The sequence below is a fragment of the Ahaetulla prasina genome, chromosome 1 (assembly GCF_028640845.1).
Source record: "Ahaetulla prasina isolate Xishuangbanna chromosome 1, ASM2864084v1, whole genome shotgun sequence".
NCBI lineage: Eukaryota > Metazoa > Chordata > Lepidosauria > Squamata > Colubridae > Ahaetulla > Ahaetulla prasina.
This window is the reverse complement of record NC_080539.1, coordinates 267,886,694-267,909,717: the sequence shown is the minus strand read 5'-3', so window position 1 is coordinate 267,909,717 and position 23,024 is coordinate 267,886,694. Positions and strand designations below refer to the sequence as shown.

The following is a 23,024-nucleotide window of genomic DNA, read 5'->3' as shown; positions in this document are numbered from 1 at the left end:
TATTTAAATTTTATTCTCACAACAACTTTGATGGGTAGGTAATACTGAGAAATAATGACTGCTCCCAAAGCATCTCAGAAACTTCCCTGTCCCGAATCTAGCAATATAACTATGCAAACATTTTGGTTTGTGACTTAACACAGAGGTGACAAGTTATGTACTGTACCTTGCATCTATTTTGCAGTTTTCAGAATGGTCAACTTTCATATGCCTTGAGCCTTGGTCCCCCCCTCAAAAAAAGAGAAGAGGAACTACCCTCATAGCAGAACAAAATATGTTCATTTCTGCCTTAGTACAATGTGTGAACTTAGCTTGTTAGAATTTAGTCCAACAAGTTTAGCATGATCAATGAAATCAACCACAAACTGAAATATAAAAACAGGTGTATGTTCAAATAATAAACATATCACTTTCAAGATGAAGAGATGTCTAAACCCAAAGCTACCACCCAAAATTCATGACGCTAATATAGAGACTTGCTTCCCAGTTTCCTTGACTCTTGACAATCTACAGTATCTGTCATTTCAACCCTCAGGAATCATTAGGAGCAATTCCCAGGTTCGTTAATAACTTCTCACCAGTTTTCTCCTAATCTCCTCACCTTGAGAAGAAATAAATCAAGAAACTCTCCTAAATATGAATGAAATATTCAATTAACATTTTTTCCAATTCCACAAGTCTACCACATTAACCATAGCTTTGTCCCATTTAGAATTCATGATACAACTTTTCCCTTGAAACTTTTAATAGTAATAACTAAATGCTGATTGCAATCTAATTTTAATGATTTAATCATAAACATATCAACATAACAACAAACTTAATTGCAGCTCTCAAAATAAAAGTCAAATCTTGATTCACAGTTTAAAAAGAACAAGACCCGAGACGTACTTTATATTTGACTAAAAATATATGAACTAGTGAAATCACCTCTTGAATATTATTACTACCATTAGTAATAGTTACTATTAGTACTTCCATTACTAATCTAATTTTAGATTCTTTGACTTGACCACTGGCAAAAATGGTCTACTAGACCTACTAAGGAGATTTTATATGAAGAAAGAAAGTTGTTCTATTTGCAAAGCAAGTTGACTATCTATATTCTTACTTTATATTGTGAACAGTTCCTTAGTTACACATGACTGTTCCTTGCTATTATTATTTAGCTTACATTGGCATTAATCCATTTTATGAGTAAGGCAGCTGCTCCCTGAGGAATAAACATAAATCCCTCTTGTGTTTAGAATGTGAATACCCATTCTTAATTTACACTTTGAAAAGTACTCATTCTTAAAACTTGCACTTGCATATTGCAATTCCTTTTATTACCACCTCCATTGCTACTTCAACTTGTTGTACACTGTATGTACATTTATATGAGACATACTAAATTCTACACGCACGCCACCAGGTGTAAGTCTTCACTATCTGTGCTGGTTCAATATTTAAGAAAATGTTATATGAAGATAATAATTTTATTCTTCTTCTATGTTTAGTATTATTCTAAGTATTATATAATAGCAAATTATTTAATTATTTAATTCTTTTACTATGTAATTCTAATTAAATAGTACTCTCGTAAATTAATTTGGACAACCTGAAGCTCTCTTTTGGATTCCAACCATTACAGCTGCTTTTTATTAGCCATGTTGTGTGGAGACAGATGGCAGTTTAAATCCAAATATCTTTGACAGAATGGAAAAAGTAAACACTGACTGCCATCCTGTTCGGTTACTGCTCAGTCATACAACTGTAATCATAGTTGATAACTTGAATCTGAAAAAAAGAACAGATAAAGGGCTTCATAGACAGAAAGTCATGTGTGATTTGAAGGGGAAAAAAGATAAAAGTGGCTAGGAAGGAAAGACAGTGTCAGGGTTCCAAGTAATACCCCTAACGAAAGAAGACTCTGAGGCTAGAAATTCCTCAAAGTTCCATTTTATTAGAGATGTCATATTGACACATCTGGGAAAACCCAAATCTGAAAACTTCCAGGTTTTCCCCACCCAAAAGAAAATCCAAGTCCCTGCCCTAGCACCTACATGTCCATCACATGGTCCAATCAATGCACCGTCCCAACTGGAGATGCTTCCCAGTCACATCACTCCAGGTGCAGGGCAGGATGTCTTTGACTCTCAGAGAAAAGAATGTTATTATGGCTAGATATCCCTCCAACTCCATACAATCCCCCCTCCCAGTTTCCCACAGCCCTAAATGTGGCAGCCCTGAAGATCCAAAGTAAAAGATGGCTTCCAGGACTGACAGACAGTATTACACTATTACAAGTGGCTAAAGAGATACATGAGCCGTGATGGTGCAGTGGTTAAAATGCAGAACTGCAAGCTACTTCTGCTGACTGCTGACTGCAATTCAGCAGTTCAATCCTCACCGCTCAAGGTTGACTCAGCCTTCCATCCTTCTGAGGTTGGTAAAATGAGGACCCAGATTGTTGGGGGCAATAGGCTGACTCTGTAAACTGCTTAGGAAGGGCTGTAAAGCACTATGAAGCGGTATATAAGTCTAAGTGCTATTGCTATTGTTACATGTCCCAGAATGATTTATGATGGACACATAGAATGGCTATGCAAAGAGGACAACACAGTGTGAGATCTATCTACCCTCCACAGATATCCGAAGGGAGAAGAACAGACAGCAAAAAAGAGATTCAAGTTTTGCTCACCGTAAGAGGTTGCCAGTTAAATGTATCATTCAATTAAGTATTTAAGGAATTTAGTAGTAGTTACATTTTTGGATAATGACATTGTTATTTTAGCAGAAACTGTAGTAGCACAGAAAGACACAATCTCTGAACTGTGCAGTAATTAGGTCATAAAATAATTTGCACTTTCCTTTGCCTTTTATTGTACAAAACTGCTTTAATTGGTTTTCAGAGTTAAATATTGTTAATTGCTGCCCAGAGTCACAAATGAGATGGATGGAAGGGAGGGAGGGAGGGAGGAAGGAAGGAAAGTTTTTTTAAAAAAAAATATAAAAAAAAACTACTGTGAGAAGTCTCACTTTCCTTCTGCCACTGACATAAAATGCACATTCACATGTATTTGGCAGAAGCTGTAAAGAAGGAACTATCTACACTTACATCTTTTGTGGCCTACATTTAAAATAGAAACACTATGCTTTTTCTATAGGTCTTATAAAAATAATTAGTTACAAGCTATTCCATAAAACTGTCTTAATTACAAATTATATCCTGTTAGCAATTACAGGTAGAAAGTCAGTACATAGACAGTTTGAACATGTTTAATGAGCGCATTTGAAAGGAACTCAGGAAAGCTTTGACAGCCCATATTCTGTTTTATGTGGCCTCAGAAGTTTGCAGCGCTTCTGAGATTCAGACTAAGTCACAGAATAGCCCCAATAACACAGAATATGAATTGTTACTTGAAATATAATAAACTTCCTAAGTAGACAGTATTTCTACAATAAGGCATTACATGCTATAACAGCATGTAAACCATCAGCAGACCTAAATGTTCAAGTCCACTTGGGTTTGTAAGTCAATCTTTCTCTCCCCTCTCTTTTCAGTTATTTTCTAAAAATGCTTCTGGTCCACATGAGAAATGGGGCTCAGAGACATTTTTGGGAATAGAGATTATGCCTCAGGCTGATGTGTTGCTTTGTGGTATACTGTGTTTCTTTTCTTTTTCTTTTTTATTGAGTTACTTTATTTATTAAAAAAAACAAGGCAAAGAATTTGGAAGTACCAAGGAACGAATACCATTGTGTCTGGCACAAAGGACCAGGCCCATATGTTAAGCTGCAGCAAAGAAGATTTATTCAAGCCTATACAGAAGAATCCAGTCAACTAACAGCCAGCATTAAATTGATGTTAGGAAAGGGTCAACCGAATTCAAGGGGAAGCTGGACATGGACTGTTTGTGGCAACATAAAGACTCTAAGCTGATAATATGTTTAACTCCATATTCCATTCTCTTACACATTGTCCCCATATCACATCATCCTATACAACAGATTGTACAAACGACAGCCATTAAGTGAAGGATGCTTAACCCCAGCATCACCTTCTATCAGAGCAACAAACATGAATTTCCAGGGCCAGTTACTTGCAGGACCATCTTTTTCTGAAGGTATCTGCTAGTCCTTACTACATTAGATAGGATGGGTACGCTCCAGATCCCCTTTCTTGAATATTGCCACCTGATGGAACCACAAAGCCATGCTTTCTCAGTGATGGCCCCAGCACTTTGGAACAGCTTTCTATTGAGATCTCAGGGCTCTCTATTCTTTTAACCTTCCAAAAGGCCATGAAACTCTGGCTCTTTCACTAAGCATTGAGCTAAGATGAGGATTAAGTGTAAGGTAACTTGGTTTGGTACCTGGAAGGAAAGGGTACCTTTCTTTTTAACTGTGTTTTATGATTTGTTGTAAACTACTGAAGTTGTTGCATTAATAACACAGCAATATATGTCAAGGGAGGAAGGGGAAGAGAGAGAGAGAGAGAGGGAGAGAGAGAAGGAAAGAAAGAAAGAAAGAAAGAAAGAAAGAAAGAAAGAAAGAAAGAAAGAAAGAAAGAAAGAAAGAAAGAACGAACGAACCAATTTCAACTTCATGTATGGACTAGTTATTTAAAAGTACCTGAAAATATTTACTTTTTTATCTCACCATATTTCATCTATATTTTAGGCCTTATAAAAATCCTAGATTAGATAGAATTTGACTCACAGTCTCCCTAGTTTAAAACTTTAACCATAAGACAACACTACTTTTAAAGATTTTTCAACTAAAAAAAAAACAAAGAGCACTAAATGTAAGACTGCCCCTCTGACATCCCTCCAATTATAATTTTGGTCGTTAACCATCTTCCTGGTATTTTCTGACATCCTATTGCCAGTTTTGGGAGAGAAGACATAAAATAAATGATGAGGTCTTCCAAGATTTCACATGTTATTTTGCCAGCACTAACTTTTTTATCATTTCTTACCAAAGACCTTGGATCTCTGATTCTTCATATTTCACCTAGGACCTCAAACAGAATCAGACCGCTGAAGAACAACAACGATCTTGTAGGATACATTCATCAACAAAATAAATCCTATTTAGCATTTCTCTAAAACATCGCAGTGTACCTTTATAATACTACACGTGTTTTTCAGAAGCTTTTAGTACAAGACCCCAATCCACCACAGAAGACTACTGAGTGGGACAACTTATTTCCTTTCTCCCACAGAACCTATCTGGAGCTACCCAACTCAGCTTATAATTTTATGGTATATTCTTTCTGTAGGTCCAGTTGAACAGGGAGGGGGAAGCATTTTTTTTCCATGTCCTTCAATCCATTTACACATGAAAGGATGTGCATATCTTTAATGTACTAAGAATTATTTTCCCATTTTAAAAATACATAACAAACAGAACTGTGAATTTATTCAGAACAACACAAAGATAAACAAACTCCCTTAATTAAGACTCCATTTCTTATTGGCTACCAGCATAAGGAGGAAGGCAGTTATTCTGAACCAAGGATGACTCACCTTTTAAAGGCTTAGGACTCTGTTCTCTCCTTTCTTCTTCAACACATTTTTGCTATATTTAGAACTTCCTTTAGTCAAACCATTTCAATGAGATTCTTACATAACCTAATTTACATCTGCAACATTATAGAATCTACTCCCATTCTCACAAAAACATCAAAGAGTGACTTTCAGTTTTGGCTTTACATTCTTTTTAATAAAACATCCTGCAAAGATGGGCTTTACACAATATTGCTTTCATTCCCAAATCCTTAGAAGCAACAAGGCATGCAAGCAAGCAAGCCAAAGAAAATGATCCAGTAACAGGAGATCATTTCCCTGACTTATGGGGTAGATGATGTTTGCAGATGGGAAAATCTGACAAAACTTCTGCCACTTTCACCTTTATCTGGTCTACTAAACTGAAGCCCCAGTGCAATCAAACTATTATTTCTCTTGCAGAACTCATAATCTCACTAATGAAGAAATGGAGCCATAGTATTTTATTTAAAGAAAAAAAGACATATTGTATCTAAGCCAGAAAATAAACGGCTACTGTGGAAAGCTACAATGAGCATTTCTGTCCAATATTGATGGCATATTTTATAGACTTATTATTAGAATTGTATAAAATCCTGATAATTCTTATAATGCACCATTTGAGTTAATTAAACGTTAGGGTTACAAACAGGAGAGTTTTAGTCGAATATACATGGATATTCTTCTTGTCTGAAGTCATAGTCTAAGATAATATGATATTGGGTGGGGATTCTTCTAAAACTCATGTTGGCATCTGTTGCATTCTGTGTTAAGAACTTCTAACAGTAGGATTGAGAATATATTTTAGGGAGGTTTTTTTTTCTATTTGGACATATAGTATATTTTATGCTTGCACAGCAAGGCAAAGTTGTAATTATCTTTGCAAGGTTCCAAAGATGCAATACATAATACCTCAACACTACCTCAGAGCAGGAAAGAGGAGAAAGGAAGGGAAAACAAAAGACTAATTTACAGCTTAGCATGAACACTAATCAGCACACTAATATTAAAAATCAAGTATTTTTCTGACACAGTGTTTTGCCATATCTTCCATACATCTCAGTCTAAAATCCCTTTTAAGATCCATACAAATATTATTAACAATCAAATGGATGTTGTTTTATTTTAGATATAGTTTTTTTAGGTTATACCTGATTGCGCCACCAGGTGTGTCCAACCACTCCAAATTCTTCTGATTTTTTCACCCTCAAAATAGTGAGCTTCAATCTTCTGAGGTTCCAAAACAACAGAGTCTTTACTTAATAGTTGCTTGTGCTTATTGTTTCCCCAAACATATAAATCTCCATCATCTTAAAAAGAGAAAAAGAATAAAATAGCAATTAAGATATTTTTGTATCATTTAAGGACACATATATAATGATTAAATGTCATTGCTCTATGCACAAATAGTAAAGAACTTAACTTTAAAAGGAAGCTACAATTCAGAAATGCCAAAGCACAAGAAATGACAAGCAAGTCACATTGTATGGAATTAGCCATAGTTGCAAATTAAATTTCTCCAAATCCCAAATTGTAATATATAAACCAAATCATCCCCATGCAAATAAGTGCATCCAGGACATACAAACACATAGCCTTGACAACATCAATGCACAATACGTATACACAATGCAAGCATAATAAATATTCCTTTGTTGGCTCCTCATAAGAAAAGAGCACACTGATTAATGTTTTTTGTATTATCAGAAAAAAAACATGTATCTTATCAAATCTTAAAGGACAGATGAACACAAACTAGGCCACTCAAAAGATGGAGCCATTAGGTACAGTAAAAAGAAAAACTAAATACAAAGTTTGCACTTTGTCTTTTTTGACCGAGTCTTGGCAAGGTGGTTTTTTTTTCCAAAAGTTGTTTGTCACTGCTTTCTTCCCAAATCTGAGAGAACATGACCGTGCCAAAATCACTGAGTGGGCTTTGTCACTAAGAAGGACTAGAAACTTAGGGTTCTCCCAGTTTCCAACTTGGTGCTTTTAATCACCACACCAAACTGGGTATCCTCAGCAGGACTACCAGCTGCCAAAATTCTTTGGCCTTTAATTTCCTGACTTCTATCAATACGTTTCACTTATTCTCAGTTCTTGGATTTGCAAGCTTATCTAAGTGGTTCAGTTCTGCTTATGAGGATGAAAAACATGAAAAAAAAAATACAGACAAAAGTCCACATGTCAAAGTCACATAAACCAAATGAAGGACATCTGAGTGTTTCAAAATGGGAGAAGGAAATAGGTGCTTTGAAGACTGAAACACATAAATCATACACTCAGACACTCCCAATGAAACTTGAACTAATATCAGAAACAGAATGTTTTGTATGGTTCAGCCAAGCCAAAGGAATAGGTGCAGACAAGGAAACATACCTGTGAGTGACACAACATGATGTGAGCCAGAAGCTACACTCCTCACTTTGACATTTTCAAAACCTAGGAGAGTAATCCATTTATGTCATAAATTAAAGAGACAATTCCTTTCACAGAGATTTTCTGTGTTATGTCACAAACAAAACTAAAGCTAAAAAAATGTTAGATATATAGAAATCATTGCTGCATAGGTCATGTTAAGTTATTACACCACAAACAAATTTTAATAGCTCAAGGGTCACTTTGATATGGCTGAATAGTCTTTAAAAATGCAAGCATATAGATTTACAATGAAATTAATTTTCAAGAACCATGACTTGGTTTAAGTTCCTGAGTTGCTACAGGGGCTTGAACAAAAGAAATGTTGCTATTATGAAAACCACTGAAAATAAAATGAATAGCAATAATGAGGTTTGGGAATGTCCTCCCTTGAACTATAATTCCTAGATTCCCAGATTTCCTGTAGGGAAAACAAAGCCTTAAAACATGAGATACGAACATCTATCGAAAGTGTTGTTCTCCTCCTTAACATGAAAAATGAACACTAGGTATTCTAGTCATCTGTAAGTTAAATATGAGCCATTATCATGACGCAGCTGTTAAAAAGGCAAATGCTATCTTTGGATATATTAATAGGATCATAGAATCCAAATTATTGGAAATACTTGTTGATTTCATTGTGTCCTGGTAAGAACCCACTTGGGGTGGTATACCAAAATTCAAAACAAGTAATAGCAAAATAAAACAAGTTCAGAGAAGAGCTACCAAGATAGGGTTCTGCTATGAAAAGTTAAAAAAATCTGAGTATATTTAGCTTCAGAAAAGACAACAAAGACACCTTAATATGCTCCCCACCTCACTCTCAAAGTGACTCTGGGCAGCATATATGCACAAAAGCCCCAAACAGGCATCGATACCATGTATAGCTTTAAAAAAAACAAACCTGGTACTTTGCAAGGTTCCTTTGCCCTCAAGAAAGAAGGAATATTTTTTCCTTGGCACATTCGCTTTGCTTGAGATGCCATACCAATTCCCCATTGAAATACAGAACCACTTTCTGTTCACACAAAAGGAAAATAAATTGTCAAGATTAAAAATTATTCCCCTGATAACAGCCTGAAGAAATACATTAATGTGCCTTATTGATATCAGCTGAACAGTTCGCATTTAGCACATAAAATGTAAAACATAATTTAGCCGTACACATAGTCCTTTGTGATCATTTGTTCAGCAACTGTTCAAAGTTACAACGGCGCTGTAGAAAAAATGGACGTACAACCCATTCTCAGAGTTCTGGTCATTGCAGCATCCCCATAATCAAAATTTGGGTACTTGGCAACTCGCCCAGACTTACAGCTGTCACAGGATCCCACAGTCACATTCTCTTATCCTGTGCAAAATGCCTCTGCTTCAATTCCTCATAACCTCCTCATTCACCCCATATCTGCCCTTTTGGGCCCTCGCACAGCATGGCTGAATTGAAGACCCTGCTATATTTCTCCACCACCTTTGTACTGCCACCGCCTCCCCAAGTGAACCTTCTTCTTTATCCTCCTTGAAACTGCCATCTTCTTTTTCTTCCTCCTTTATTTCAGCATCACCTTGCCTCCCCTGTGCTGGCCTCAGCAACACCAGCCAGCCTCAGGCCCCATGTCAGTGGTGCGCCTGTCTCAGGGGTGAAATCCAGCAGGTTCTGACAGGTTCTGGAGAACCGGTAGCTGAAATTTTGAGCAGTTCTGAGGTAGCGGAAATTTTGAGTAGTTTGGAGAAGCAGCAAATACCACCTCTGGCTGGCCCCCGAGTGGGGTGGGAATGGAGATTTTGCATATCCTTCCCCCCCCAGGAGTGGGATGGGAATAGGGATTTTGCAGTATCCTTCCCCTGGAGTGGGGTGGGAATGGAGATTTTGCAGTATCCTTCCCCTGGAGTGGGGAGGGAATGGAGATTTTGCAGTATCCTTCCCCTGGAGTGGGGAGGGAATGGAGATTTTGCAATATGCTTTCCCCCCAGGAGTGGGGTGGGAATAGGGATTTTGCAGTATCCTTCCCCTGGAATTGGGTGGGAATGGAGATGTTTACAGTATCCTTCCCCTGGAGTTGGGTGGGAATGGAGATTTTGCAGTGTCAGCAAGCCCAGCGTAGGGGAGGTAAAGCAATGCCAAAGAGGAGAAAAAAGACAATAATGGCACAGAGAAGTAAACAGGGAGGAATGTCTACTAGGGGTCATGGTGGCAGGGAAAAGGCAATGGCAGAATACAGCAATGTCTCCATCTCAGCCATGCTATACAAGGCAGACAAAACGACAAAGATGGGTGGGGAGAAATAGGCAGTGGGGGAACTGAAGCAAATACAATTCATTCAGAGCAGTAAAATCAAGTTGGCCTCTTCTGGCTAAGTGATCCCTTGAAAGCATCCCTTGCCTGGGAAAAATCAAGGCTTGGGGCTGGGAAGAACCAAGCCAGGAATAGCTTGAATCAGGGTGGGAGCTGTCAGAGAACAGGGGAGGTGATCTGCAACTTTCTCTTCTGGCTTCTAATAAGCACAGCCACTGGGAAAGCTGTGAAGTTTCACTCAATAACTACTTCACTTAGCAACATAAACTCCCATCCCAATTAGGGTTGTGACCCAAGGACTACCATTAATATTTTCAAGATACTATGCTCACCTACTATGCTCACTGCAACCAATGAGGGCCACTTTGTGCACCTATTTTTAGAATGAGTACCATCCCAGTTAATATCAGAAGAAACAATGTAATATTGATTTCCAGGCTTTCATTAATTAAACTTACTAAGCAATTTATATACTTTTATGGCTGAGAGTAAAAGACCAAAATTATCCTAATTATAAATTCCTTTTAAAAGTCTTTTTTAAGGGATCCATGAAAGTTAAATAATCATCATAGAATATATTCCATAAAATACCTGATTTGTATTAGCCTGTCACTGAATATTGAATCAATGAATTATTTCTTAAACACTTCATGTTTTTTTCTAGCAAATTCACAAAACGATTTCAGCTGCAAAATTAAACTCATCTGATTGAGTTCAGTATTACATCTTTATTATTGTTAATTTCACTATAAAGGTATTAACTCACCAGCCACAGCAACAGCGTGCCTAAGCCCAGCAGCAATATTTATTATTTTATCCTGTAAACACTATGAGAGAAGTGAGAGGATGGTGAGAGAAATGTAAGGTATATCATAAAACATATTACTTCTATTGAATTAAATATTGGTTTTTCAAACGGCTTTATAAACAGGAAGCATGAAGATAGTATAAAATATCCTCAAAACATACAGCAAAAATTTACAGCGACCTGTAAAAGAAATCATCTCATTTTTACAAAACTGATTTTTTTTCCTCTTTCTGATGGGGTGATTAAAAAGCTTTGGTGGCAAAAGCACCGACTTTTCAAGACCTCTTACCTTAATCATTGCTGGAATAGTGCATCTGCCTAAAATATCAGGAATTCCCAATTGTCCATAGGAATTAGAACCACAGGAGAACACTTGGCCATTTCCTGAAAGACAGAGCAGCGCATTTGAACACCTTTATTGTCTACCTCAAGTCAAAACTATTATGAATTTTCAATGCAATATGCCATGAAATGCTTATTTGCTCAGCTCTCTGACTGATTCCAATTCATGTAATCATAGATATTCCTTGAATCTCATTATATCTACAGGTAGTCCTCGACTTACAACCCTAGCTGAGCTTCGGAATTAGATCATAAACCACTACAGTCATAAGTCAAGACAACCACATGACCTGAAGTAAATTCCCTGCCTTTTCTGCAATGATCATTAAGAGAACACGGCAGTCATTAAGCAAACACTGTGATCACTAAACAAACCCATTCATTTGAATGGGCATATTTATGCCAGAAATTAGCAGAATCATAGTCACATAACCGTGGAATGCTGCAACAGGTTGTAAAGCTGACCAGGTTGACATGTGGTCACATGACCATAAGGGCTGGCACAATCATTTACAACACCTGGAGGTACTTTACAAATTGTAAAGCACCCGTTCCATGGCCATCATAACTTCAAATGGTCATAAAACAAGTCATTAAGCAAGGGCTACCTGTATATTCATTACTTATTTCTAGTGTGACTTAAATGCAGTGTAAGAACTTTAGAACATTAGAGCAATAAGAGAACGAACAAGAGTGAGATAGAAACTGCAGTTAAAGGAACCATATACAAAAACAGAGCCAGCAAAACAGCTGAAAACCAGAACTGAAAATAAGCCTCCTAGATGCAAAATAGTTTCAGAGATTTACGTTTATAAAGAAATGGTCATTTAACATGTTTTAATCTTCTGTAAGTCACACAGAGTAATTGGCAAGTGAATGAATGAATGAAAGAAAGAAATAATGGTAAAATCAATTAAACAGAACTGTTATTTAACTTGGTGCTCTTTAAATGAGCACAACTCACCATATCTTGTCTAACCTAATTCTTATTTTAAAACGCCAGTATAATTCAACAAATATGAATTACATCTATATCCCATTAGAACCAGCTGAATGGGACTTTTTAGCTTTATTTTAGAACTTTATTGTTAAGTTGTACAGCTCTATAAGCACTGGTTGCACAGTGAGTGCAAAAGTCTTTGTTCATAGCTCGTTTTCTTAATTATTGTGTTTAATTCAGTTGAAAATGGTCCCATTTCCAAACACTCAATAATAGGTAATTTTTAATTTTTTATACAAAATACACAACTGAAGATCTTGGAACCTCTTGGAGGCATACGTAGGGTCCAAGGCTTTCACTGTATGTAATGATTTGGTTCAATATTTATTCAATCCTTTGCCAAGAGAGAGTGAGACCCATCATTTCATCATGCTTGCCAGCTTTATGTTTTACATTTAACTGGTTTTATTGGAATTCTTTATTTGATTGTTATGAGCCATCCAGAATCATTGAGAGTTCGGAGGCATACAAGTCTAATAAATTATAACAGATTTACCAACAAGTATAACTGTAAAATCCCAGCCACAGGCAACTTGTATGACGGGACAGCCACAAATAGAAGAACATAAGGTAAAATGTGTCACATCCTCAGTATGACCAAGTCCCAATTGTCCATCTTTATTCTGGCCACAGAAAAATATCTCTCCAGTGTCTGTGAAATAAACAAATAGCATCAGACTTATCTATAGCGAGCGGACCATATAAATCAATAGATTTAATCATCAGGGGTATATTATGCCAGCACTCATATCACTCAACCTATGCAAGTAGTTGGGGAGCTGGCTTCTTAGTGGCAGCACATCTCTTGAAGAAAATTTATTGAAATTGTTTTCCTTTAGACAATTAAAGTCATGCCTATTCATTTGTAGAACAACATCTGCTTTAGGACAATACTGCTTTTGTACTGCCTCTTTGAAATGAATTGCTTTCAGCTTTGGATTCTTTCTATTTTTATTATTTCGTTTTAGGAAAAGAACTGTTATGTATTGTTCTGTAATTGCTATGTTCAAGTTTTTATTATCTTATTCAGCATGATATGGCACTTTGAAAAAGAATGGGTTAAAAATATAACGATGATGACAATTGGACAAAATATCTAACAGATCCTAAGAACATGGAGGATGGAGCATATGTTTTACAGGAAGAAACAGGGCTGCTGCAAAAGATTCCAGACTCCATTGGATGTGGGAGATAATGTCAGAAAAAGACTCAAACTAATTCCACCTTAATTACACTAAGTTACACTGAAAAATTGCTTTAACAAACTTTCAAAATTTGACCACATTACTACTTGCAATAAAGATCTTTCCAAAAATCCAAGTGGTTCTTGTTTCCCGAGTTTGATTTGTTTTGAAGGGCTAGATTAAAAATGTTGAAGATAGTAATATGGAGCAGTGCAGCATCATAGCTTTAACTTCCTTTTCTCCATACAATTGCACCTATTATTTCAGTTTGTTATATTATGTATTTAGGAGGAAAGCTTGGATCTATAAACATCGTATAAAGATCAAAATGTAGTTGGGACTGATCATGCAGGAAGGATCTACAATCCATAGAACTAAACTTCACAGTACACAAAGAAATATTATAGTTGGATTTTTACCGGTAAGAACAGCAGAATGACCTCCACCTCCAGTAATGTTTTTGATACAACTCTGATTAAAGAGAAATGACTTCACAGCCTTAGGCAGGAGCACATCATTTTTATGACCAAGACCAAGTTGTCCATAGCTGTTTGCTCCCTGAAAAAAAGTGAAGGAGGGAAATATTTATTTAAACTGATTAATTCAGATATGCCCAAGATACTATCTATTTGTATCTTATAGACAAATAAACCATACATTGAACTATAGTTATGGTATTTTTAGGAATTGCTTAATGTTAATGCTTGTAATAGCCCTTTTTGGACAATCTGTCAGTTCATAGGTTATTCAGAGATCATCTTTGCCAGCCGAGATATCAAATAAGAGCCTTTAGATATTGAACACAACATTTTACCCATCACACACACAGCTCTTTATTGAAGTTTTACATTTACTAATTTATTATTGAAAAGATAATCTTTTAAAACATATGTATTAAAAATTGGCAAAGCTTACATCGAGTCCAATTTTGTTAACAATGAGTGGCAGCAGAAAGGACTATTATATTTAAGATTGCAAAACAGCAGATGGTACCAAGGCAATTCAGAAAATGCTGTTTGCTTATCAGGATTCTTACAACAAAATGCTGGAATTTCAAAAGGGAATTTGTCAGCCATACCTAGAAATATTAAGGGTTGAAATGTGCCTTCTCCAAGGTGGTTATTATATTAATATAAATTTAAGAAAAGTTGTATTGTTTTTTTCTCTTTCCCAGTCATAACATGTTTCCCCGAAAATAAGATCCTGTCTTATATTTTTTTGACCCCTGAAATAAGCACTTGGCTTTATTTTTGGGGAGGTCTTATTATTTTGGGGCGCCTGGAGCAAGATGGGGCTCCTCTTGCCGTCTTACCTGATTTCCAGCTCTGCGTTTAAATATTTTCAGGGAAGGCTTATTTTCAGGGGGAGGCTTATCTTAGCGCATGAGCTCAAAAGCCTGATTGGGCTTATTATCGGTGGATGTCTTATTTTCGGGGAAACAAGGAACTTCAATGTGAATTGTGTCATTTACATTATAATTCTTTCAAATTAATATTTTCCTGCTTTCAGAGCAATTTTAAATTTAAAAAATTCTATAAAAATATTTTATATATCATAAATATCTCCTTACGGAACTCCATCTTATAATATCAGTCATAGTATCACAAACTTTCACATGTTTCTCTTCCAACGTTGTTTATTTGTTTATTACCTGCAATTCCATTCCACAAAGCAATTTACAAATCCCACTCCAGTAAAAGATAAAAGGACAGTTACAGTGAACTTTGTGCCGCAGGAATAAACATCAAACATATACCACGGTTAGGAGTATTTTATTTATAATTAATTCTCAGTCAAGGTCTTTTTGAACACCTGAGCCATAAAATGGAGTCATAGAATTAGAATATCTATGCAGGTAGTCCTCGACATATGACCACAACTGAGCCCAAAGTTTTTGTTGCTAAGTATTTGTTAAGTGAATTTTGCCTAATTTTACAATCTTTCTCGCCACAATTGTTAAGTGAATCAATGCAGTTGTTAAGTTAGGAACACGGTTGTTAAGTGAATCTCATTTTCCCACTGACTTTGCTTGTCAGAAGGTCGCAAAAGGGGATCACATGACCCCGGGACACTTCAACACTCATAAATGTGAGTCAAGCATCTCAATTTTGAGCACGTGACCATGGGGATGCTGCAACCGTCGCAAGTATGAAAAATGGTCATGAGTCCCTTTTTTCAGTCCGCTGTAACTTTGAACGGTCACTAAGCGAACTGTCATAAGTCAAGGACTACCAATATCTAATCCTCTGATATGGTCAGGAAAACCAGCTGGTCATTGGGTTTCCTGACCATTTCAGAGGACTAGATACTGGTAGTCTAAGTATCTTGTAGTAGTAACATGGTTGTAGTAGTAACACGGTGTAGTGGTAACACCTCCCCATGGACTTTGCTTGTCAGAAGGTCGCAAAAGGGGATCACGTGACCCTAGGACACTGCAACTGTCAGTGTCAGCTGCCAAACATCTGAATTTTGATCACGTCACCACGGGGATGCTGCAATGATTCTAAATGTAACAAACGGTCATAAGTCACTGTTCTTCACTGTCGTCGAAACTTCAGTCACTAAATAAACGGTTGCAAGTCAAGGACTACCTGTACTCCTATTGTTCCCTTCATTATATCAAATTAATATAGCTGATGCATATTTTTTTACATACATACATATATATATATATATATATATATATATATATATATATATATATATATATATATATATATAGGGGAGGCTTATCTTAGCGCATGAGCTCAAAAGCCTGATTGGGCTTATTATCGGTGGATGTCTTATTTTCGGGGAAACAAGGAACTTCAATGTGAATTGTGTCATTTACATTATAATTCTTTCAAATTAATATTTTCCTGCTTTCAGAGCAATTTTAAATTTAAAAAATTCTATAAAAATATTTTATATATCATAAATATCTCCTTACGGAACTCCATCTTATAATATCAGTCATAGTATCACAAACTTTCACATGTTTCTCTTCCAACGTTGTTTATTTGTTTATTACCTGCAATTCCATTCCACAAAGCAATTTACAAATCCCACTCCAGTAAAAGATAAAAGGACAGTTACTGTGAACTTTGTGCCGCAGGAATAAACATCAAACATATACCATGGTTAGGAGTATTTTATTTATAATTAATTCTCAGTCAAGGTCTTTTTGAACATCTGAGCCATAAAATGGAGTCATAGAATTAGAATATCTAGGCAGGTAGTCCTCGACATATGACCACAACTGAGCCCAAAATTTTTGTTGCTAAGTATTTGTTAAGTGAATTTTGCCTAATTTTACAATCTTTCTCACCACAATTGTTAAGTGAATCAATGCAGTTGTTAAGTTAGGAACACGGTTGTTAAGTGAATCTCATTTTCCCACTGACTTTGCTTGTCAGAAGGTCGCAAAAGGGGATCACATGACCCCGGGACACTTCAACACTCATAAATGTGAGTCAGTTCCCAAGCATCTCAATTTTGAGCACGTGACCATGGGGATGCTGCAACCGTCGCAAGTATGAAAAATGGCCATGAGTCCCTTTTTTCAGTGCCGCTGTAACTTTGAACGGTCACTAAGCGAACTGTCGTAAGTCAAGGACTACCAATGTCTAATCCTCTGATATGGTCAGGAAAACCAGCTGGTCATTGGGTTTCCTGACCATTTCAGAGGACTAGATACTGGTAGTCTAAGTATCTTGTAGTAGTAACATGGTTGTAGTAGTAACACGGTGTAGTGGTAACACCTCCCCATGGACTTTGCTTGTCAGAAGGTCACAAAAGGGGATCACGTGACCCTAGGACACTGCAACTGTCAGTGTCAGCTGTCAAACATCTGAATTTTGATCACGTCACCACAGGGATGCTGCAATGGTCCTAAGTGTAACGAATGGTCATAAGTCACTGTTTTTTTACTGTCGTCGAAACTTCAGTCACTAAATAAACGGTTGCAAGTCAAGGACTACCTGGACTCCTATTGTTCCCTTCATTATATCAAATTAATATAGCTGATGCATATTTTTTTACATACATACATATATATATATATATATATATATATATATATATATATATATATATATATATATATATATATATAGCAGCCCTGACCAACGGGCTACCGTAATAAAGTAAGAACCACTGGCCAGCAGGGAGCAGTAAATGCCAAAGCTCCTCTCACCGCCGCGTCCCAAGACTGGAATATACAAACTTTCTCCCAAAAATGAGGAGAAAGGCTTAAAAGAGACCTTTCAACTTCTCTCTTAAGAATATTAAGTCTTCAAGCGCATTTGAAGGGGTAAACTCTTCAGCGACGCTCTTGAATTGCTGCCACTGCAACTTATACCAACAATTCATTTTTTTTCCCGAGCAGCGCTGCTGAACCAAAGACCTATATACAAACACCCGTGAAAACCTCAGAAAACAAATATATATAAATATATATATATATATATTCTTCATGATATGTTGTTTTATTTATGACAATGTTTGTGTATACTGTTGTGACAAAATGAAATAAAAAAAAAAGCAGCCCTGACCAACGGGCTACCGTAATAAAGTAAGAACCACTGGCCAGCAGGGAGCAGTAAATGCCAAAGCTCCTCTCACCGCCGCGTCCCAAGACTGGAATATACAAACTTTCTCCCAAAAATGAGGAGAAAGGCTTAAAAGAGACCTTTCAACTTCTCTCTTAAGAATATTAAGTCTTCAAGCGCATTTGAAGGGGTAAACTCTTCAGCGACGCTCTTGAATTGCTGCCACTGCAACTTATACCAACAATTCATTTTTTTTCCCGAGCAGCGCTGCTGAACGTGTCGTGAAGCCGAGCTCGGCACCTTTCGAAACCGCGCGATAGCGAAGACATTAAAGGGCTTGTTCATTCGGACTGCGATGTGATTGATTGATTGATTGATTGATTGATTGATTGATTGATTGATTGATTGATTGATTGATTGATTGATTGATTGATTGATTGATTGATTGATGGGTGTCCGGATCCGACAACGGCATTCACGCGTGACCAGAGGAGCTTCTTTGCTTCCCTGCCTGCCAGTGTAATTAATAGCCGCAGGTGTGTTTCCCGTTTAGTTTCAACCCCACCAAAGCTTCACGGACAGCTCCGAAGATACAATTTTAACAAGATCCTGACACTTTCACTAATGGGTGAAATGGGGGGAGGGAGGGGTAAAAATACTAATCACCGCCACCGTCTTGCTGCGTGATGAAAAATACACTTCAGACGTTTCGTTTTACCAAACAAGACAACGACAGGCAGCAGGCAAACAAAGCGCGGGAAGATTTCCCCTTGCAAAGACAAAAGTCCGCCCCTTTCCTCCTGGACCCACGATAGGCCTTTTTTTTTCCCGAGCAGCGCTGCTGAACGTGTCGTGAAGCCGAGCTCGGCACCTTTCGAAACCGCGCGATAGCGAAGACATTAAAGGGCTTGTTCATTCGGACTGCGATGTGATTGATTGATGGGTGTCCGGATCCGACAACGGCATTCACGCGTGACCAGAGGAGCTTCTTTGCTTCCCTGCCTGCCAGTGTAATTAATAGCCGCAGGTGTGTTTCCCGTTTAGTTTCAACCCCACCAAAGCTTCACGGACAGCTCCGAAGATACAATTTTAACAAGATCCTGACACTTTCACTAATGGGTGAAATGGGGGGAGGGAGGGGTAAAAATACTAATCACCGCCACCGTCTTGCTGCGTGATGAAAAATACACTTCAGACGTTTCGTTTTACCAAACAAGACAACGACAGGCAGCAGGCAAACAAAGCGCGGGAAGATTTCCCCTTGCAAAGACAAAAGTCCGCCCCTTTCCTCCTGGGCCATAGCCTGACCCACGATAGGCCTTTTTTTTTCCCGAGCAGCGCTGCTGAACGTGTCGTGAAGCCGAGCTCGGCACCTTTCGAAACCGCGCGATAGCGAAGACATTAAAGGGCTTGTTCATTCGGACTGCGATGTGATTGATTGATTGATGGGTGTCCGGATCCGACAACGGCATTCACGCGTGACCAGAGGAGCTTCTTTGCTTCCCTGCCTGCCAGTGTTTCCCTGCCTGCCATTAATAGCCGCAGGTGTGTTTCCCGTTTAGTTTCAACCCCACCAAAGCTTCACGGACAGCTCCGAAGATACAATTTTAACAAGATCCTGACACTTTCAGTAATGGGTGAAATGGGGGGAGGGAGGGGTAAAAATACTAATCACCGCCACCGTCTTGCTGCGTGATGAAAAATACACTTCAGACGCTTCGTTTTACCAAACAAGACAACGACAGGCAGCAGGCAAACAAAGCGCGGGAAGATTTCCCCTTGCAAAGACAAAAGTCCGCCCCTTTCCTCCTGGACCCACGATAGGCCTTTTTTTTTCCCGAGCAGCGCTGCTGAACGTGTCGTGAAGCCGAGCTCGGCACCTTTCGAAACCGCGCGATAGCGAAGACATTAAAGGGCTTGTTCATTCGGACTGCGATGTGATTGATTGATGGGTGTCCGGATCCGACAACGGCATTCACGCGTGACCAGAGGAGCTTCTTTGCTTCCCTGCCTGCCAGTGTAATTAATAGCCGCAGGTGTGTTTCCCGTTTAGTTTCAACCCCACCAAAGCTTCACGGACAGCTCCGAAGATACAATTTTAACAAGATCCTGACACTTTCAGTAATGGGTGAAATGGGGGAGGAGGGTAAAATACTAATCACCGCCACCTTTGATGGGAGCGGCCTCTGTGGAACTTTCCCAGGCGTGGGGTCCCTGCTTGGTCTCGGAGTTTGGCCTCTCGCGATCCCCTTGTTCCCTCGGGTCTCCGCCTTGTGGAGGAGGTGGCTGTTCTCGCCTCCAGCCTGGCTCACCTGGGAGGAACTAACGGGGTGGTTTTGCTATTTTCTGCGCAGCCCCTCTTTCCCGATGCCGTCGGCGTGGTGGCGCGGCCGTGTTGGGCAGCGTGTCGGGTGGTCTGGGAAGCCAGTGGCGCCGCGGGCAGACTGGAGGGGAGGTGCGCCATTGCTTCGTCAGGCGGCGGGTCTGGGCGGGCGCTGTGGTTCAGGCTGGCGGGCGGGGCCGGAGCTCGCGCTTCCTTTGGTCCGTCGTCGGCGTCTGCCGCCTTCCTGCCTGCTGTGGCCTGCCCGCGGGTGTGTGGTGCGCTGCGCGGGGGTCCCTTGGCTTTTGGAGTTGTCCCGAGTTGCGGTGTGCGAGTCCCGGTCGCTGCGGCCGTGTCCGGCTTTGTGCGTCTGGGATCTCGCGGCACCGCGTGTGGAGCGGACGCTGCTTCTTCGCGGCTCCCTTGTGGCGGTGGCGCGGCTCCCGGGGGAGCCGCGGCTCACAGTTTGGGAATCACTGGGCTACCGTAATAAAGTAAGAACCATTGGCCAGCAGGGAGCAGTAAATGCCAAAGCTCCTCTCACCGCCGCCTCCCAAGACTGGAATATACAAACTTTCTCCCAAAAATGAGGAGAAAGGCTTAAAAGAGACCTTTCAACTTCTCTCTTAAGAATATTAAGTCTTCAAGCGCATTTGAAGGGGTAAACTCTTCAGCGACGCTCTTGAATTGCTGCCATTGCAACTTATACCAACAATTCATATATATTTTTTCCCGAGCAGCGCTGCTGAACGTGTCGTGAAGCCGAGCTCGGCACCTTTCGAAACCGCGCGATAGCGAAGACATTAAAGGGCTTGTTCATTCGGACTGCGATGTGATTGATTGATTGATGGGTGTCCGGATCCGACAACGGCATTCACGCGTGACCAGAGGAGCTTCTTTGCTTCCCTGCCTGCCAGTGTAATTAATAGCCGCAGGTGTGTTTCCCGTTTAGTTTCAACCCCACCAAAGCTTCACGGACAGCTCCGAAGATACAATTTTAACAAGATCCTGACACTTTCACTAATGGGTGAAATGGGGGGAGGGAGGGGTAAAAATACTAATCACCGCCACCGTCTTGCTGCGTGATGAAAAATACACTTCAGACGTTTCGTTTTACCAAACAAGACAACGACAGGCAGCAGGCAAACAAAGCGCGGGAAGATTTCCCCTTGCAAAGACAAAAGTCCGCCCCTTTCCTCCTGGGCCATAGCCTGACCCACGATAGGCCTTTTTTTTTTTCCCCCTTCCTCCCCGTGCCCATAGGGAGGCCGCTTCCTTCCGCCCTCTTATAGCACCGCCACGGGGGACCTACCCAAGCGAGCAAAGCTCGCGTTGCGTCTCGGCGGCCGACGGCCATAGTCGGCGAAGAAGGCGGAACCACTTGCGGAAGCGCTCGCGGCGGCCGAGAAGTCCGCCTTTCCCGGCTTCTCGCTGCGATTGCAGGAGCGGGTAGTTTTTACAGTACTGTATATTCAAAGCGAAGGCCGGAGGTTTGTCGACTTAGTCAAGCCGGGCAAGTGGGAGAGAGAGAGAGAGAGAGAGGACTACGGCCAATGCAACGCTCTTCTTTTTTTTTTCCCCTTCGGCTTTTGCAGCGGTGGCTTGGAGCTGTGGAAAATGTGGCGACGCGGACTCGTGAGAGGAGGGCTGAGCGTGAATAACCAGGAATAGGTGGACAAGACATGTCAAAGGAGCTACTTTGTTCTGTGTGTGTATGTGTGAGTGTGTGTGAAAAAATCTTCACACTGGGATATACAGGTTGGCCTGACTTAAAGCCCACAATTGGAAACATCTTCATTAAACAATATAGTCATTAAGTCAGACATAACATGACTATACATGACTATGTTGCATTTATGATCTTGGTGCCTCTTCAGTGGTTTAAGTTCACACTATCACACAACCGTGACTTACAATGTTGATTTTGCTTATCAGAAGTCAGCTGTGAAGTTTGCAAAGATCCCTGTGATAAAATCAAGGACCAGTCATAAAGTTGTCATACGTTGGAATGGCCGCTAAATGGGGCAATCATTAAATACACTATCTGTATTTTCTAATGTGCCCACTGGTGGTCTGAAAATAACTCTGAATAAAAGTGACTTGGGGCATTTGAATTATAGATGGTTTTACAATTGCAGCATATGAGTTATCATCTTAGAAAGGGTATATTTATTTGGCTTATTTGTTACAGTTTTGGAATCTTTGGTTTGGTCAAAGATATCAGAAGTTAGTATGGTTCTAAATAAATCGTCTGTTTTGTCAGATGGACCAAATACTATAATAGTTATTTTATTTATTTTTACTTACTTTTTAAAATTGGTTTGCCACCTGTCTTAACGCAAGGCTGTCATAACAACATGGTCTTTAAATTTACCTCTGCACTATAAAGAGGAAAGGAGCTTTAAAAAAAACACACATGTTGAAAATCTCTGGTTTATTTCATCTTCACTTGTCCTAACTTCCCACCTGATGCAACATCTATCAATAGTTCAACTTTACGGCATCCCCGATACATTTGTTGTCTGACATATTCATGATGAGCAGGGTAGCTAAAAAAATCTCACCATTCAGAAGATTCTCCTGAAATCAACTTTCTGAC

General features: G+C 39.3%; 1 protein-coding gene across 3 annotated transcripts in view; it reads right to left on the bottom strand.

Moving 5' to 3' along the window:
- The window catches only part of SERGEF (secretion regulating guanine nucleotide exchange factor), a 91,152-nt gene extending 69,111 nt beyond the window's left edge, over nucleotides 1-22,041 (bottom strand). For 2 of the 3 annotated variants that reach the window (XM_058158518.1, XM_058158536.1), the window contains exons 1-8: nucleotides 21,738-22,041; nucleotides 13,996-14,134; nucleotides 12,889-13,044; nucleotides 11,340-11,434; nucleotides 11,009-11,069; nucleotides 8,854-8,967; nucleotides 7,911-7,973; nucleotides 6,683-6,841 (exon numbers count right to left, since the gene is read on the bottom strand). In XM_058158518.1, coding sequence (XP_058014501.1) covers nucleotides 6,683-6,841; nucleotides 7,911-7,973; nucleotides 8,854-8,967; nucleotides 11,009-11,069; nucleotides 11,340-11,434; nucleotides 12,889-13,044; nucleotides 13,996-14,134; nucleotides 21,738-21,782 — 832 coding nt within the window. In that variant the 5' untranslated portion in view covers nucleotides 21,783-22,041. The remainder of the gene's footprint in view (nucleotides 1-6,682; nucleotides 6,842-7,910; nucleotides 7,974-8,853; nucleotides 8,968-11,008; nucleotides 11,070-11,339; nucleotides 11,435-12,888; nucleotides 13,045-13,995; nucleotides 14,135-21,737) is intronic. The other variant, XM_058158526.1, reaches the window with a different exon arrangement.
- Between the last annotated feature and the right edge of the window lie 983 nt (nucleotides 22,042-23,024).